We start from the raw sequence: 17,423 nt of genomic DNA, 5'->3' as shown, positions 1-17,423 counted from the left end.
CTAGGGTATCGCTCTGTTGCCCAGGCTGGGGTGCAGTCGTGCAGGGATCTTGGCTCACTGCAACCTCTGCCTCCCAGGTTCAAGCAATTCTCGTGCCTCAGCCTCCCGAGTAGCTGGGATTACAGGTGTACACCATCACACCTGGCTAATTTTTGTATTTTTAATAGAGTTTGGCCATTGTGGCCAGGTTGGTCTCAAACTCCTGACCTCAAGTGAGCCACCTGCCTCAGCCTCCCAAAGTGCTGGGATTACAGGCGTGAGCCACTGCACTCAGCATAGGATTATGATTCTTGTTCTGCAGTGTATCTTCAGTATCTAGAATAGTTTCTGGCATAAACATGTACTTAGTAAATATTTGTTGAATTATTGAATTAATGAATCAGTAGATGTATTAAATGCATCTAACTCCTACTTGTACAAATTTTTACAATAGAATAATTGGGGAAAAACAAGATTTTTGTTTTGAAATTATCCCCAATGATTACTCCCTTAAACCAAGAAAGCACATCATCCTCTCCAGGGATAAAGCTCATCACTGCCCCAGACAGAAGACAGCCTCTCATTTGATTGCAAGATGTTTATCTTAGCATAGCACTTTTCTTTTGGTAGAAAAATGTCAGTGAAATATATTCCTGTTTGTACTTTCGTGTTTACAGGGCATGTTTCAACATAGCTGCTGTTTTATTTAAAATATATGCTGGGTGTGGTGGCTCACACCTATAATCCTAGCACTTTGAGAGGCTGAGGCAGGCGGATCATTTGAGGTCAGGAGTTTGAGATCAGCCTGGCCAACATGGTGAAACCCCGTCTCTACTAATAAAAAATACAAAAATTAGCTGGGTGTGGTGGTGCGTGTCTGTAATCCCAGCTACTCAGGAGTTTGAGGCAGGAGAATTGCTTGAACCTGGGAGGCCAAGGTTGCAGTGAGCTGTGATTGTGCCATTGCACTTCAGCCTGGGTGACAGAGCGAGACTCCATCTCAAATAATAAAATGTATACATAAAATATCTGTAGTGTGCCTCTTTCTATTAGTGCAAATGAGGAAAGCATCTCTTATTGCAGCTTCAGCATTATAGCATTATATCTTAAGGGTAGGGTTAAAAAATTATCCACAGAAGATTAGAAAAATACATTTTAAAAGTACTATTTTGGTGATCTCTAAAGGAGCTGGAAAGGTAAGATCATGTGGCTAAATGTCAGCAGGCAGACTCGTGTCATTTTATCTAACTGGAAACAGTTCACTAAGATCATTTGTAACTTCACATTCCCAAATTGTCATGTGTGAAAGATCCAGTGCTGTATTTGTCACCTGTTTAGGAAGGTAATATAAGCTAAGATGACAGGAGTCTGTGGCACTATGTATGCAGCAGGTTCCTTCGTCTCGCTGCATAGGTCATAAAACCGTGTTTATTTATTCCATAAACGTGGAGTGTCTACTCCGTGATAAATCCTGGCATTGGGAAGGTGAAGACGCCGTCGTCGTTCACAGTCAAGTGGAAGGAGGTAGAAGTGAATGGGATGAAGTGCATCAATGTTTTTCCAAATGCGTTGACCCTCTGGGTCAGTCATTCCTCTCATTTACATAAACATGCTCTCATGTACTATCCAGATTAAAGTCTTTTAAAATACATATTAAAACCAAACTAAAATACAAGAAAGCCCCCGCCATTCTCTCTAGAGAAGCCAGAATGTTTCCTGTGCTGCCAGTAAAACAGGTTTGAGCTATATATGTCAGCATTTCTGACAGGTGTTATAGCAGGGTGGGTTTTTCTCTGGAGCACCAAAGGGCATACATTTATCTTTAGACCATGGGAGCTAGTCTGGAGTGGGAGGACTGCTGTATTTTTATGCCAAGATTTAAATGTTAGAAAGTAGATCTAATCATTAGAAAAAGAAACACACTGGAAGTAGGTTAACTACTAAAGCTGTGAATGTATACCTTCTTTAGGTAAATTGTTTCTATTTCCTTGAGTTAAAAGGATGTCTTTCTGGGGACAAGGAGTGACCAAGATGGGTTGGTTGTGTTGTAACTTGAGATAATCATGTTAAATTAAGCCATGTGGTATGACAGGCTGCAAATTGTTAAGAGCAAGTCTAACACCATGCTAAGTGTGAATGAAAGCTTGAGAGTTGCCAGTTTGATGTGGTGTTAAGACACCTTTTCTGAAATTGTACCAAAGAGGTAAGAAAGAAAGCTTCATCATCTGAATAATATATTTGCACTATAAAATTTAAAATAATCTGTTGTGTACCTATAGACTTTGTTTTGATCATCTGTGTAAAATCTGCTATTAAATAATTGGTTCCTCATATTCTAAATACAGGGTTTATTTCTTCACTCCTGTTAACATATTCATTGACATTTGCAACTTTTCCCAAAGAGGCTCATCAGCAGAGAGCTGTGAGCATACCCTGGCCCTAGAGCGTTGGGACCTTATGAGTCCTCCCTGTCTTCTCGCTGTTAATGATGTAGAGCTCTGGTGTGCTCTCCTAGGATGGCTGGGGATTTTTTTGGCATGACCCTTGCAATTGTCACTTATATGGCTTTCCTGGGCTACTGATGTCAGTGCAACGGCTTTTTTGCTCCTTGAATCGTATTCCTTAGAGTGAAGAGGAGAGGGTATCATCTCTAGCAGGCAATCAGGTCTGAGAGAGACATCCCTCAAGCTTCCTATCACTTCTGAATACCCCCTTTTATCTACACAAAACTGAAAGTTAAAAGGCTGAAAATAAGGTAGTTAAATCACCGCAGTAATTTATCTCCTTCTTTTTGTTACTTAAAAGCCAGTTTACCACTCTGTGTGTATGCCCTTGGGTCTGTCAAGCCATGATTTAGAGCCTCGGCCTTCCTCTTAATTCCCTTTACCAAGTTCCGAGCGGCGCATTTTGCTGATTATAGTCTAGGCTCAGAGCTCCTGTCAGGCCATACCACCACTCCGGAGTGGTTTCTTTTATGTGTTCTCTAAAAATGTTTTAAACAGACATGCTACGCCAAGTGATTTCCAACCTAATGGGAATCAATTAAAATGGGGAAACATGAAGGTGTATTCACTGCCTGTTCTCTGCTTTCTTACGTAATTTGTAATTCCACCCAACTACCTGGGTATTGGTTGGTGACTTCTGAGCCCACTGGAACAGGCGTTCATAGACATTTCCGTCATAACAGCCAAGTGCTGAATTTAAACACTGATCGGTGAAGTCAAAAGCATCAGTTAACAGGATGGCATCCTTCCTGGGAGAGGAAACAAAAGTTTGTGAGTGTTTCAGATTGCTCTTATGAATCAAACTAGTCTTGGATGGTGAATAACAATATCTAATTAAAGGTTGTGTGATTATTCGATTTTCAAACAATTCAGCATTAAAAAAATTTTTTTAATCAGTTATATATATATATGCATAGTATAATGAGTCAAAGAGTTCCTTCAGGCTTGTTTAAAAAAACAGCATATCCCTGTCTGATTTCCACTTCTTTCCCCCAGAGGCGATTTCAATCTTTTAGATGATATTTCAGTATTTATCTGAATGTCGAAATATCTTGTTTATATTGGTGCTTCTTGATGGTTCAGTTTTAGATAGTATTTGTTGATTCTTCATTCAAAAGGTAAGGATTTATATTTATCACCCTTCTCTTCACTTCTACCTCCCCCTGTTCCCATTCTTCCTCCTCCTGGCCTCCTGGCCAGCCAATATAGTTATAATTTTGGCCAGACCAATATTCATTATTGACATTATGATGACTGTGCATCATTAAAGCATTAGAGGTAACTTGGATACTGTATCCAATTTAATTCTTTCTTGATGATCCCCATCACCATTTGAGCCCTATTGCTAATTTAATGTCCCCCCCTGCCCCCTTGTGGTCTCACTTCATTCCTTATCCAGCTGAAAATCCATGCTTTATTACTCTGTCAAAAATATATTCAAGAGGTTGGGTGTGATGGCTCAGACCTGTAATCCCAGCATTTTGGGAGGCCCAGGTGGATGGATCAACTGAAGTCAAGAGTTCGAGACCAGCCTGGCCAACATGGTGAAACCCTGTCTCTACTAAAAATACAAAAATTAGCTAGGTGTGGTGGCTAATTTTTCAGCTGTAGTTTCAGCTACTGGGAAGGCTGAGGTGGGAGAATTGCTTGAACTTGGGAGGCAGAGGTTGCAGTGAGCCAAGATTGTGCCACTGCATTCCAGCTTGGGCAACAGCAAGACTCCCTCTCAAAAAAAAAAAAAACAGACACACACACACACACACACACACACACTCACTCACAACAATTTCTTGCTTTGTCATACCTGTTTAACAAAATGCATACTTCTTTGTCTTTAATTTTCCACCCACTTTGTGCCACCACTTTTGTAGCTATACATGGCTGGAAAAACCAATCATAACTGGTGTAAATAAGGGCTCAGGTGGGCCCAGTTGCAGCTCAGCAATCGTATTACATTGCTGTATTTAGTCATTCTTCATTTACTCTTCTCCTAGATGGTTATTTCATACAATCTCTTTGATCCTCAGATCGACACTGTCCACCTTTGCCATCTCTCTTGCCTGGATGGCTTTGCATCCTATTTCACTGATGAAGTGGAAAAGTAAGAGAATCTGTATAAGTTCCCACCTTTGCATTTATACATACAGTGCCTGCTCTCTTAGTACAGGTTAGCTGTCCAGGCTCCCAGCCTCAGTCCCTCCTTGTCTACTAGATGTCTTTTCCTCTTGCCTACTGGAGAACAAAATTCTCCTCTTTCCCCTATAACATCAAAATTCCCCTCTCAGAGGTGAATGGTTAGTGGAAATGCCCTTCTTTCCTTTTACTGTAGGCCTGGCTGGTTGCTGTCAAAATGGGCATGCTCGTGAAACCTGGGAAAGTGGTGCTAGTCCTGGCTGTATGCTATTCCGGACGCAAAGCCATCATTGTGAAGAGCATTGATGATGGCACCTGAGTCCATTCTTACAGTCAGGCTTTGGTAGCTGGAACTGACTGCTAGTCTCACAAATTGACAGCTGCCATAGGCAAGAAGATCTCCAAGAGGTCCAAGACCAAGTCTTTTGCAAAAGCTTACAGCTGCAGTCACCTCATGCCCACAAGGTACTCTGTGGATATCCTCTTGGACAAACTGTCAACAACAAGGATCTCTTCAAAGACCTTGCTCTTAAACACAAAGCCTGATGGGAGGCCAAGATCAAGTTCAAAGAGAGGTACAATAAAAAAAATCCCCTCTCTACTGGATCATTTCCTTCAGTATACAAACAGAAAGTCATTTATGCCATCTTAAACACAAGCTTTTGACTCTATTTCTTTATCCATCATCTTGGCTCCCCTTTAGGACAAAACTCCCTGAAAGTGTTATGCCTGTTTATTCTCTCCTGAACTAGATCAATTCATGTAAAAACATGACTTCACGACTCCACAGAAATAGCTCTTGTCATCGTTACTTACTTACTCTCTTTTGAGGGTCTGAAGACTCAGTACTTGGACCTCTTCTCTTCATGTACTCCTTGTGATAGTCCTCCTCATGACTTTAAATATCAACCACATGCCAATGACTTCCAAATTCATTCCTCCAGTGTCCCCTGCTTACCAACATCTGTACTTGGATTTCTGACAGGCTCTTCAAATGTAATGTGTCTGAACCCAAACCCCTGGTTGGCCAGAGCTTTCCTGTCCATCCTGCCCAAACCCGGCCCTCCTGCAGTCTTCCCATTTATGGTAAATGGCAGCTTTGTCCTTCCGACCAGAAACCTTGTTTCCTCTCCTTTCTCACCCTACATCTAATTCGTCAGCAAATCCTGTTCTGCCTTCAAGATATATTCAACCTTCAACCACTTTCTGCCACCTCCATCACTCTCACTGGTCCAATTCACTACCATCATTCACTTGAATTATCGCATTAGCCATTCAGCTGATCTCCCTGCTTTTCACTCTTAGTTCTTTTTGTTTGTTTTTGTTTTGAGATGGAGTCTCACTCTGTTGCCAGGCTGAAGAGCAGTGGTGCGATCTTGGCTTACTGCAACCTCCACCTCCTGGGTTCAAGTGATTCTCCTGCCTCAGTCTCCCAGGTAGCTGGGACTACAGGCGTGTGCCACCACATCTGGCTAATTTTTTTGTATTTTTAGTAGAGACGGGGTTTCACCACATTGGCCAGCATGGTCTCAATCTCTTGACCTTGTCATCCGCCCACCTGGGCCTCCCAAAGTGCTGGGATTACAGGCGTGAGCCACCACACCTGGCCTCACTCTTAGTTCTTAATATGGCAGCTGGAGAGGGCCTTTAAAAATATTCATAAGATTCTTTCAGGTTGTGTCTATCCAATACTCAAAACCCTCCCATTCTATCCAGTGCTCAAAACCTTCACATTGTAAGTCTTCGCAAGGATCTACCTTATCCTCTCTTCCTACCCCCACTGTACTCCCTTAACTCTCTGCCCTTTGCCCTCATTTTCCACAGCAGTCATGCCATTCTTGCCCCTGTGACCTCTTCTGTGTTCTCTGGATGGATATGCCAAGCACACTCTGGCCTCCAACATTTGTACCATCATGCACTGCATAATGATGTTTTGGTCAGTGATGGACTGTGTATATGATGGTGGTCCCGTGACATTATAATGGTGCTGAAAAATTCCTGTTGCCTAGTGACATTGTAGCCAATGTAACATCATATAGTGTAAGGCATTGTTAAAGTGTTGGGTCAGCCTACGAGCAATAGGCTATACCATTTAGGCTTGTGTAAGTACACTCTGTGATGTTCACATGATGGCAGAGTCACCTGAAGACACATTTNTCCCGTGACATTCTGATAGAGCTGAAAAATTCCTGTTGCTTAGTGATTTATGTTAGAATTGCCTACGACATTGAGTATAGCCACATACTTTGCTGGGGTCAGCCTACGAGCAATAGGCTATACCATTTAGGCTTGTGTAAGTACACTCTGTGATGTTCACATGATGGCAGAGTCACCTGAAGACACATTTCTCAGAACGGATCCTCCCATCATTAAGTGAGGCGTGACTGTATGATGTTCTGCCTGTAATGCTCTTTCCCTAGCAGCCACGACAGCTTCCCCCTACCTTCTCCCCAGGTCTCTCCTTAACTGTGACCCTCTCAGGGAGGCCTTCTCTAGCCTATTTAAAACTGCAGCTCCCCCTCCCCCCAACTGACCTTCAGCATTCTTTCCCCCACTTCCTGCTACCCTTTGCTTCATAGCAGGTATTACCATTTCACATGGTATACAGCATGACTTATTTTGTGCATATGTGTGCCTGTCTCCTCTCCTCTAGTCTGTAGGCATCTGTGATCCTTTTTGACCTGAAATTCATATCCTTCATTTGAGGAATGTTTTCTTGAATTGTTTTATTAATGATTCGCTTCCTTCTGTTTTCTCTGTCTTCTTTCTAAACCTGTTCTTCAGATGATGAATAGCTAAAATTGGTCCTCTTACTTTTTAAAAGTCCTATTTTTTTGTGTTTTTGCTTTCTTTCTGTGAGATTTCTGCAACTTTATCTTCCAGTCCTTATATTGAGTTTTCATTTCCACTATCATTTTTTAATTTAAAGGAGCTCTTTTTTTAGGTTCTCTGAATATTAGTTTTAAATAGTGGCATTTAGGTTTTTATTTTGTGGTTGCAATATCTTCTCTTAACTCTGAGATCTCACTGTTTGTTTTTTTAAGTTTTCTTCTCCCTGCGGATTCTCTTGTGTCCTCTGAATTGCCTTGTTTTGCTTGTTTTGGTCTCCATTTTTTACGTTAGGGGCATTCTTCAGGTGTCTGGTGATCCCTGAGTGTCTGATCACAGCTAAGAGTAAGACATTAACTAGCTGATTACAAACCTGTGGCTATGCTTGTTAATGTGGGGTTCACTATGGAGTGAATTGGGTGGGCCGCTGGGGGACTCTGATGCCAGTGTCTTTAGCTCCTTCTTGGGCTGGTCAGATTCTCCAGAGAAGAATCATCTTATCATCTTCTTGCAGGGTACTACTCTGGCTGGCAGTTTCTTAGGAACCAGTGGGAAAAAAGGTCTGGAGAGGGAGGTGTCAGCATTTGGCCTATAAAGACCCCCGTCTTCTGAAGGTTAGTCTTATTATCAACTATGCCTGATGCTCCCTAGTCCACAGACCCTCCGTTTACCCTTCTGCCAGGGCAGAGTCAGGGAAAGTCTTAAAATTATTCATAGAGGCCAGGTGTGGTAGCTTATGCATATAATCCTAGCACTTGGGGAGGCTGAGGTAGGAGGATCCCTTGAGTCCAGAAGTTTAAGACCAGCCTGGACAACATAGGGAGACCCCATCTTTAAAAACAAAACCAGAAACCCCTCCAAAGCTCCTAAATAAGTACTCACAGATGAGGAGGGGACTGGGGATTCAGCTCCTTCTGAAATAGACTTTTAACCCCCCCTGTCATACTTACCCTCACCCCCACTGCCAGAGTGGTACACAGTGCTGCTGGTTCCTGGGGTTCTTTGGTGTAACTTGTCTGCCAAATCACTAGTCTGCCAAGTATGTCCATCTATTCTCCAGCTTTCATGTTTTCTCTCCTGTTCTCTTCCTCTTTGTGGGTGTGTGCCTTTTAAAAAATTTCAGTCCATTCACTGATGTTTTAGCAGGGTTTCAGGAAAGAACAAAAGTGAATGCATATGTTTAATCTGCTATCTGTACCTGGAAGTCTCCCAACTGAGGTTTTATGACCACTTAAACAACTGAAAACTGTTTGGGTCAGTTAACATTACAGAGAGCTGGTTCTTGGCATCCTTAGAATACTATGGCACCCTTCATTTTTCATCTCAGAAATCTTAGGGAGATAGTGACTAATCAAGGCAGGGAACTGTGACCCCGAATAATGATATGCACAGAATCTGTTATGTACCTAATTACCCTGCAGTAGTAAGGTTACTTAGGAACCGTCATGTAAGTAAATCCATTTCCGGGGTTGATGCATGAGTAAGTTGGCAGCTCGCATCAGGGCTGTCTATCTTGTCTTGAATTGTAAGTTTCTGGAGCCAAGGCAAGCTCTTAGAAATGCTGTTTGCAAATTAAAAAACATGCTTATAGGGTATTAAGGTGATCTTTTGCATCATTGTTAACCAGAGCTCGAACATTATTTTCACGTACTTTTAAATACTGAGGATTTCAGAAAGATAGACACCTTTGGGCTTGAACTGTGCAATACTTAATTACGCTCTTAATAGTTTTCACCACTGGATTCCTTGTATTAGGGAAAGTTTAATACCTGGGACATAATTGTATCAAATGTATTTTTTGACAGTTTTTCATGCTTTAACTGAACAAACTTTTTTTTTTGTTTGAGATGGAGTCTCACTCTTGTCATCAAGGCTGGAGTGCAGTGGTGCAGTCTCGGCTCACTGCAACCTCTGCCTCCTGGGTTAAAGTGATTCTCCTGCCTCAGCCTCCCAAGTAGCTGGGATTACAGGTGCCTGCAACCACGCCTGGCTAATTTTTGTATTTTTAGTAGGGACGGGGTTTCAACCATCCTGGCCAGGCTGGTCTCAAACTCTTGACCTCAGATGATTCACCTGCCTTGGCCTCCCAAAGTGTTGGGATTACAGGTGTGAGCCACTGCGCCTAGCCTGAACAAACATTTTTTAAACCACCAGCTATGTGTTACATGCTATGAGTAGTCATAAAGGGCATGTAACATATTGTATATTGTTAGAAATAAAAGGAATTTGGTCTAGTTTTTAAAAAGCCTGTCTTAAAAATCTTATTTTTAAAATTACAGATCTTATTTTCTTTATATGTGTGTGTGTGTGTGTGTGTTTGTGTGTTTGTATTTAAATTTTTGAGATGGTGTCTCACTATGGTACCCAAGCTAGTCTTGAACTCTTTGCCTCAAGTGATCCTCCCACCTTGGCCTCCCAAAGTGCTAGGGTTACTGGTGTGAGCCACTGCTCCTGGCCTCTTTTTTCCTTTTATTAGTCTTGTTGATATGAGAATTATTGGAAATTCTAAGAGTCAACCCTGACCCCATGCAATAGGCATCATCTTTTCTGCCCAGTGAGGTCTCAAAAAGATTATATTCTCAAGTTAGTCCATTTTAAAAAAATCTTATAGACAATGATAAATAATTTGCAATGTTTTCTTTTCTTTCCTTTTTTTTTTGAGACTTTGTTGCTCAGGCTGGAGTGCAGTGGTGGGATCATAGCTCACTACAACCTCAACCTCAATCAATCCTCCTACCTCAGCCTCCCGAGTGGCTGAGAATACAGGTGTGTGCCACAATGCCCGATTTCATTTTTTTTGTAGAGATGGAGTTTCACCATATTGCTCAGGCTTTTTTTTTTTTTCTTTATTGTTTTTATTTCTACTTTTTCTAGGACCCTGATCAGGTTGGGCTTTGGTTTTGAGATGTTTTTACAGCAATCATTTAGATGATAGAATAACAGTGTGGAAGCACTGCATTAGTATTTCATGACCCTACATAGCACTGCATTCATGCTGCATTTAAAAATTTTGTGTTATAATTTTACAAATCAATATATGAATTACAGGGTTTTAAAAAAAATTTCATCTTGAAGCTGAGGGAGGATAAGGTAAGTTTACTAATTTTGGTAAGAATTTGCTTAAGCACATTCAACAAAAAGACAAGGATGTGTTTGAAGTAAGTAATTCCTAACATACAGGTTAAGAGTGCATGCTCAGGGGCCAGACCTGAAATTGTAACCGGCTCCTCCCCTGGCTGATTGTGTGACACTGGGCAACCTAACTCCCATCAGCCTGAATTTCTTTTACAATAAAATGAGGAGATTAATAGTACTCCTTTCAAAGGGCTATAAGGATTAAATGAGATGTACGTAAGATAAAGAGCACTTATGAGGGACAGGGCCTGTCACATAAGTGCTCTTTAAGGGTTAGCTATGGCTGGGTGTGATGGTTCACGCCTGAATCCCAGCACTTTGGGAGGCTGAGGCAGGTGGATCACTTGAGGTCAGGAGTTCGAGACCAGCCTGGCCACCATGGTGAAACCCTGTCTTTAAAAAAGAAAAACAAAAAACCCCAAAAGAATCCTGCCTGTAATCCCAGCTACTGGGGAGGCTGAGGCAGGAGAATCACTTGAACCAGGAGGCAGAGGTTGCAGTGAGCTGAGACAATACTACTGCACTTCAGCCTGGACAACAGGGCAAGACCCTGTCTCAAAAAAAAAAGAAGCTAGCTATGATTGAGACTATTATCATTAGCACAATAGCACATATCTTTCATGTAGCATGCTTTGTGTTATTCATCTTCCTTAGATACTCTTCCTATTTCCTTGACAATGTTGAAGAGTTCAATTGAGGTAGCATTATTTATCATTTTTTCTTTCATTAATTCATAATGCTTTATGTTGGTGTAATGATAAACCTCTCCAGGGCTGTTGCTGCTCTGCCCATTAGCAAGGGTTTGGAGTTGGTAGTGACCCGTGAACAAGGGTATAGGGTTATTCTCTGAAGGCCAACATGGTTTGAAGCCTCAGCCACTCACCGGATCAGGCAGAGCAGGTCCAGGTAGGCTATTCTTGCCATGTCCACTTGGGCACCGGACAGGAAGGAATCATGGAGAAAGTCACCCGAGTTAGTCAAGATTCCGTGTATGGCATGGAGGTCACAGAGACGCTTGAGCACCTGCTGAATCGCTGGTTCATTTTCTAGTTTCTCCAGAGCTTCTGCAAAACCCTTCACAGTGACATAGTAGCAGTGTGCCTACAAAGACACAAAGATATGTTCTCCTGATTTCTGATTTCCTACTCCAGAAGTCATCCTATAAGCTTGGCCAGATGGCTGGAACAAACTTGAGGCAGGCATGTGCTTCCCAGCAGGCTGATGAGCAGCTACTTTTTTCCTAGCTCACTCTGGGTCTGATCGAGCCTTTATGATGGCGTGTATATGTTCGTGTGTGTGTGTGTGTGTGTGTGTGTGTGTGTGTGTTGGGGGGCTCATGGACTTTGAAACATGGCTCTTGTTTTCTTCATTTTGCTTGGAGCAGTTTCAAGTAGGTTGGAAAGTGGAGAGAAAGAATACAGGCATATTGGAGGCTGGCCTGGGGAAGGTGGAGGTCAGCACCACTGTTCTTAAGAAAATAGGTATTTTAAAGCTGGTGCAGTGGCTCACACCTGTAATTTCAGCACTTTGGGAGGCCAAGGTGGGTGGATCACCTGAGGTCAGGAGTTCGAGACGAGCCTGACCAACATGGTGAAACCCTGTTTCTACTAAAAATACAAAAATTAGCTCAGCCTGGTGGTACATGCCTATAATCCCAGCTACTTGGGAGGCTGAGGCAGGAGAATCACTTGAACCCAGGAGGCGGAGGTTTCAGTGAACCAAAATTGGGTCATTGCACTTCCGCTTGGGAAACAAGAGTGAAATTCCATCTCAAAAAAAACAATAGCTATTTGTTGTCTGCCATGTTCAAGTCAGTGGTGTATGTATGTGCACACGTGTGTGCACTATGGGGTGAGAAAATAAGAGTTCAAGATGTGTATGAAATTTATCCCAGCTAGAGTATAAACTTCTTAAGGTGAGCAGTGCTGTTATTTAGCGCATATGTAATGGTCTGGCTGTGTCACTTGTTAAAATAATACTTTAATACCAGTTGGCAAGTGTCCACTGCCATCAACCCTGTGAAAGCTCCTCCTGCCAGATGGGCTCCTTCCCGAAGACCCCCTCCTTCCCTCCACAGCCCAGCAACTAATGCTTGACCCAGCAGAAGGCCTTCAGGACCTTGCTTCCCCTAGGCCTGACGTCCAGTTGATCGGTTGGTGCCCTGTCCTATGGGTTGTTAATATTTTGAACAGTCCCCATCTTGTCAAGACAAGCACATGTAATTATTTTGTCAGGTAGGATATATGAGCTCCTCAAGGGAGAGCGAGGAAGAGAGGGAGTGTAAAGCCGTGCTTCTCAATTTTACTTTTTATTTTTGAGATAGAATCTCACTGTGTCCCCCAGGCTGAATTACAGTGTTATGATCTCGGCTCACTGCAACCTCTGCCCCACTGGGCTCAAGTGATTCTCCCACTTCAGCCTCCCAAGTAGTTGGGGCCACAGGCACATACCACCATGCCAGGCTTTTTTTTTTTTTTTTGTATTTTTAGTAGAAATAAGGGTCTTGCCATGTTGCCCACACTGGTCTTGGACTCCTGAGCTCAAGTGATCCTCCTTCCTTGGCTTCCCAAAGTGCTGGGATTACAGGCGTGGGTCTCTGGGCCCAGCCAGCTTCTCAGATTTTTGTGTGCATATAGATCACCTGGGGATCTTGTCAAAATGCAGATTCCAATGCAGGGGCTAAGACTGTGCATTTCTTTTTTTTGAGACGGAGTTTCGTTCTTGTCGCCTAGGCTGGAGTGCAATGGTGCAATCTTGGTTCGCCGCAACCTCCGCCTCCTGAGTTCAAGTGATTCTTCTGTCTCAGCCTCCTGAGTAGCTGAGATTACAGGCATCCACCACCACGCCCTGATAATTTTGTATTTTTTTACTAGAGAGGGGTTTCTCCATGTTGGTCAGGCTGGTCTTGAACTCTGGACCTCAGGTGATCTGCCCGCCTCAGCCTCCCAAAGTGCTGGGATTACAAGCATGAGCCACCGTGCCTGACCTAAGACTGCATTTTTAATGAGGTCCCCTGTGATGCCCGTGCTGCTGTAGTGATTTTCAGTAGCAAGACTTAGAGTGTTTGGGGGGGTTCGGCTGGACACTGTGGCTCACACCTGTAATCCCAGCACTTTGGGAAGCTGAGGTGGGTGGATCACTTGAGGTCAGCAGTTCAAGACCAGCCTGGCCAACATGGCGAAACCCTGCCTCTACAAAAATACAAAAATTAGCTAGGTGTGTTGGTGCACACCTGTAATTCTGGCTACTTGGGAGGCTGAGGCACAAGAATCGCTTGTGCCTGGGAGATAGAGGTTACAGTGAGTTGAGATGGTGCCACTGCACTCCAGCCTGGGTGACAGAGTGAGATCCTGTCTTTAAAAAAAATAAAAGAGCATCTTGGGGTTTCAAAGGAGTTCACCCAAGGAGACATGAATTGGGGGAAAGGTCACTCCAGGCAGGGGGAACATTTTGTGCAAAAGGCTGTGCTTTCAGGAAGCTGCAGGCAATTTAATGAGGCTGAAGTGTGGGGGTATAATGTGGTGATGATGCGGAACTGTGGAGGTTAGGGTGGACCCAGACCTGGGGCCCAGGTCAGTGAAGGGCTGTGAATGACAGGGTCTGGATTTGTTCTGTGGGACCGGGAGTCTTCAGCAGGATGGTGACCCGATTCATTTTCTCACTTGGAAAGAACCTGTGTTTCCTAGGGGGCTCTCACACAGGCGCTGACAACTCCACTTTGCCATGCAGACATGGTGTGCAGACAGCCTGCTGAGCTTGCAGCATTTGGCTGCGGGAGGTGAGCAGATGTGCTACGCCGCCTCTGCTGGCTCCATTAGCCTTTGCTGCTCAGACTCGGTCCAGCTTGGCAGAACTGCAGACCCACACTCCTTTTCCTGCCCTAACCTGAGAGCCACATCCTCAAATGCTCAAGGCTCTGAGTTGAGGGGTGGAGTGATGGAGCTGCCCAAGGGTCTGGGCCTCCGCCTTAAAAAGCAGGATGCGGATCAGAGACAGGGGTGACCTCTACGCTTTGGGGAAGGGCTGAGCCGAACCTTGGCCCCATGCTCTGAGCACAGTGAACATTATTTACATTGCGTGTGTTGGTTTAAATCTTGCCTGCTGTCTAATTTGGGTGTAGGGGTGCGATATATAGCACTTACATGCTAGCTGCCTCTCTTAAATTTTATGTGTATTAACTCATTTAATCGTCATCAGAATCCTACAAAGTAGGTACTGTTATTAGTTCCATCTTGCAGATGAAGAGACTGAGGCTCTGAGAGATTAAGTTTTTTGCCCAAGGTGATGGCTAGAAAGTGGTGGCAGTGAGATCCACACCAGTGCTGTATTCCTAACCCTGTGTGGCCAAAGCCACAGGAGAGCGGCTGGATTATAATGAGGCCAGCACTTGTTCCAGTCGTCCTGGAAACTGACATCTCTTCTGGTCAGTCTGAATTATAGAATCAGAGCCTGTCAGAGTCTAAAGGGCTCTTCCATGCCCCTTTGTTTACAGACAGGGAAGTTAAAGCCCAGAGACGGAAGGGGTGCTTGAGGTCACACAGAGCTGGGACCAGAATTTAGCCTGTGGCTCTCCCTTGCCTACTTTTCTGTCAATATCATCCCCACTCCCCCCAAGTTGCGGTTATCTCTACCTGCACATTTATGGTTTCCAGATGGGGCCCAGTTGGGTGCTGAAGCTTTCTGTAGACTACATAACCCCACAAAGCACAGAGAGTACAGAAAGCCCTTTCCATTATGACCTTGGAGAATTAGCTGGGGCATCACCTCCCCAGGAAACTGTCAGGGATGTGTTCTTCCCCTGCAGGCTGGCTGGCTGCCACCCTCCGTCACCCCCCGAGGTTGTTGCTCACCTCTGTCACTCATCACACCCTTGGTGGTTTGGGAAGGGAAAGTGTCTGGACTCAGCCATTTCCTACCTCTGGGACCTAACTCCTGAGTTCTCTTTCCTCACCATTGAAGTGGAGATGATGTCAGTCTCCCACCCAGGGTTGTGTGGATTAAATGAAGTAACCCGGGCAAGCAGTATCTGGTCCGTTTGAAGGCAGGCCATAGGTTTCACGGAAAATGGATGAGTGGATAATGGGAGGCTGTGGTTGCCGTTTTGGTGATCCAGTGAAGGCACAAAGCCTTGGCTAACCCTCTGTGTTGACAGGACAGTTAGCACAGCAGGGGGTGCCCTTGCTGTGGGCTGAGCAGAACTGAGGACTGCAGAGTCAATACCAGCACCTGTGGTGTGGTGGAGGTGGTGGTTCACGTGGGGGTGCTCACGCCCAGCCTGCCCCACCAGCCCTGTCCCACGAGGGCGTCTGCAGCCTTTCAGGGCTCTCCTGTTCCAAGGCTGCCATTTTCTGGGTCTGAGGCCTGAGGCCTTTAGTTTTCCAGTTATTGGCAGGGCCAGAGTCCCAGCTGCCTAAGCTAGAACTCGGGAGTTGTTCTTACCTCTTTCCCACCCCAGCGCTGAGGGCCGTCCCTGCCTTCTTTCCCCTTAGCATCTCTGATCTACCCACTTGTCTCCAGGCTCTCTGCCATGCTCATGGTCGGGACCACCCTCAGTCCTGGCCCAGACTTGTTCCCTTTTAACTGGCCTCTAGCCTCCTGTCCATTCCTCCCCCTGTAGCCTGCATGATTCTTCTAGAATGAAACTGATTACCCCACCTCCAAACAAATTCAGCACAGGCATTGCAATGAAAACAAACCCCCAACTTTTCACAGTGATACAAAAGGTCAGACGAGGCCTTGCCTGTCTCTCCTCCCCGTGTCTCAGTCCCCCTCCTTAGGTCCTCCCTGGGAGATTTGCGCTTCCTCCCAAGCACACCAGGCTGTTTCTTGCTGCCTCCTTTGGCATGCGCAGCTCCCTTTGCCCGGAAACTCTTCTCTCCGAAGCTGCTGCCACGCCATTTGGCTAATTTCAGCTTATCCTTGAAGTCTGAGCCTATATGCCACTTTCTGACTCCTACAGGTAGGCAGAAGGGCACCTGCTCTGGGATTCCACAGCAGCCTGTATTTCCCTGCCATAGTGCTTCCTTGATTGTAGCTGTGTATAGGCAGTGGCTTCACTGATGAGCACCCAGCTCAGTGCCTAGTGCAGAGTGGGTGCTCAAATATTTGCCGACTGACTGTGAATTATGCACAAACACAAAACAGAGTGGAAATTGAATCAGACATCTAAGGATTGCCTGTGGGGCTAAGGGGAGACTTGACCTGCTTTTCTATCTGGGAGGAAATATTTGAACAACCTGAAGCAAATCCAATAACACTGCCTCATTACCTTTTCCCGTAAGAGCTGCCAGCAAGATTGCTTTGGAGTTAAGTCCTTTAATTAAAATACCCTGGACTAAAGCCTTAGAAGTGAAATGAGGGCAGCCGCTGGCAGAGCAGAGTTTGGGAATAATGGCAGAACCTGGATTTTCCCAGCAGGGTAGCCTGCCTGGCAAACAAAAACGGATCCCTTTTAGCTTCGGCTGGCGGGAGCTCACCTTAGCAGCCTGGAGGTGTATGACAGTGGTCTGGTTCCAGGCCTCGTGCTGGTCAGCTCCGGATTGCGTCAGGGTCTGTAAATGGTGCACTGAGTCCTTTATCAGCCTGAAGGACAAAGAAAAAAAGGTTCAGCTTCCTGACTGAGTGGAAAAGACAACTGATGGGCTTCCTGTGGTTCCTCAGAAGTAGAAATAATGCCTATTTATTGACCACTTGTGTGCCATCAAGCTAAATGACTGATATTCATTATCTCTTTAACTCTTTTAAGGGCAGGCACCCGCCAGTTTGCAGTGGGGAAAACTGAGTCCCAGAGAGGTTAACTAATTTGTCTAGGGTCACACAGCTAATAAGGAGCAGAGCCAGGAT

General features: G+C 44.6%; 1 protein-coding gene across 1 annotated transcript in view; it reads right to left on the bottom strand.

Annotated features, from left to right (window-relative positions):
• Positions 1-17,423, bottom strand: part of ACOX2 (acyl-CoA oxidase 2) — a 33,221-nt gene that overhangs the window by 789 nt on the left and 15,009 nt on the right. The window contains exons 11-13 of the mRNA XM_037738115.1: positions 17,057-17,162; positions 11,464-11,681; positions 3,100-3,232 (exon numbers count right to left, since the gene is read on the bottom strand). Coding sequence (XP_037594043.1) covers positions 3,100-3,232; positions 11,464-11,681; positions 17,057-17,162 — 457 coding nt within the window. The remainder of the gene's footprint in view (positions 1-3,099; positions 3,233-11,463; positions 11,682-17,056; positions 17,163-17,423) is intronic.

The sequence above is a fragment of the Cebus imitator genome, unplaced genomic scaffold (assembly GCF_001604975.1).
Source record: "Cebus imitator isolate Cc_AM_T3 unplaced genomic scaffold, Cebus_imitator-1.0 Scaffold48, whole genome shotgun sequence".
NCBI classification, from domain to species: Eukaryota; Metazoa; Chordata; class Mammalia; order Primates; family Cebidae; genus Cebus; species Cebus imitator.
Note: the sequence above shows the minus strand (reverse complement) of the source record. Positions and strands in the feature narration are given on the sequence as shown.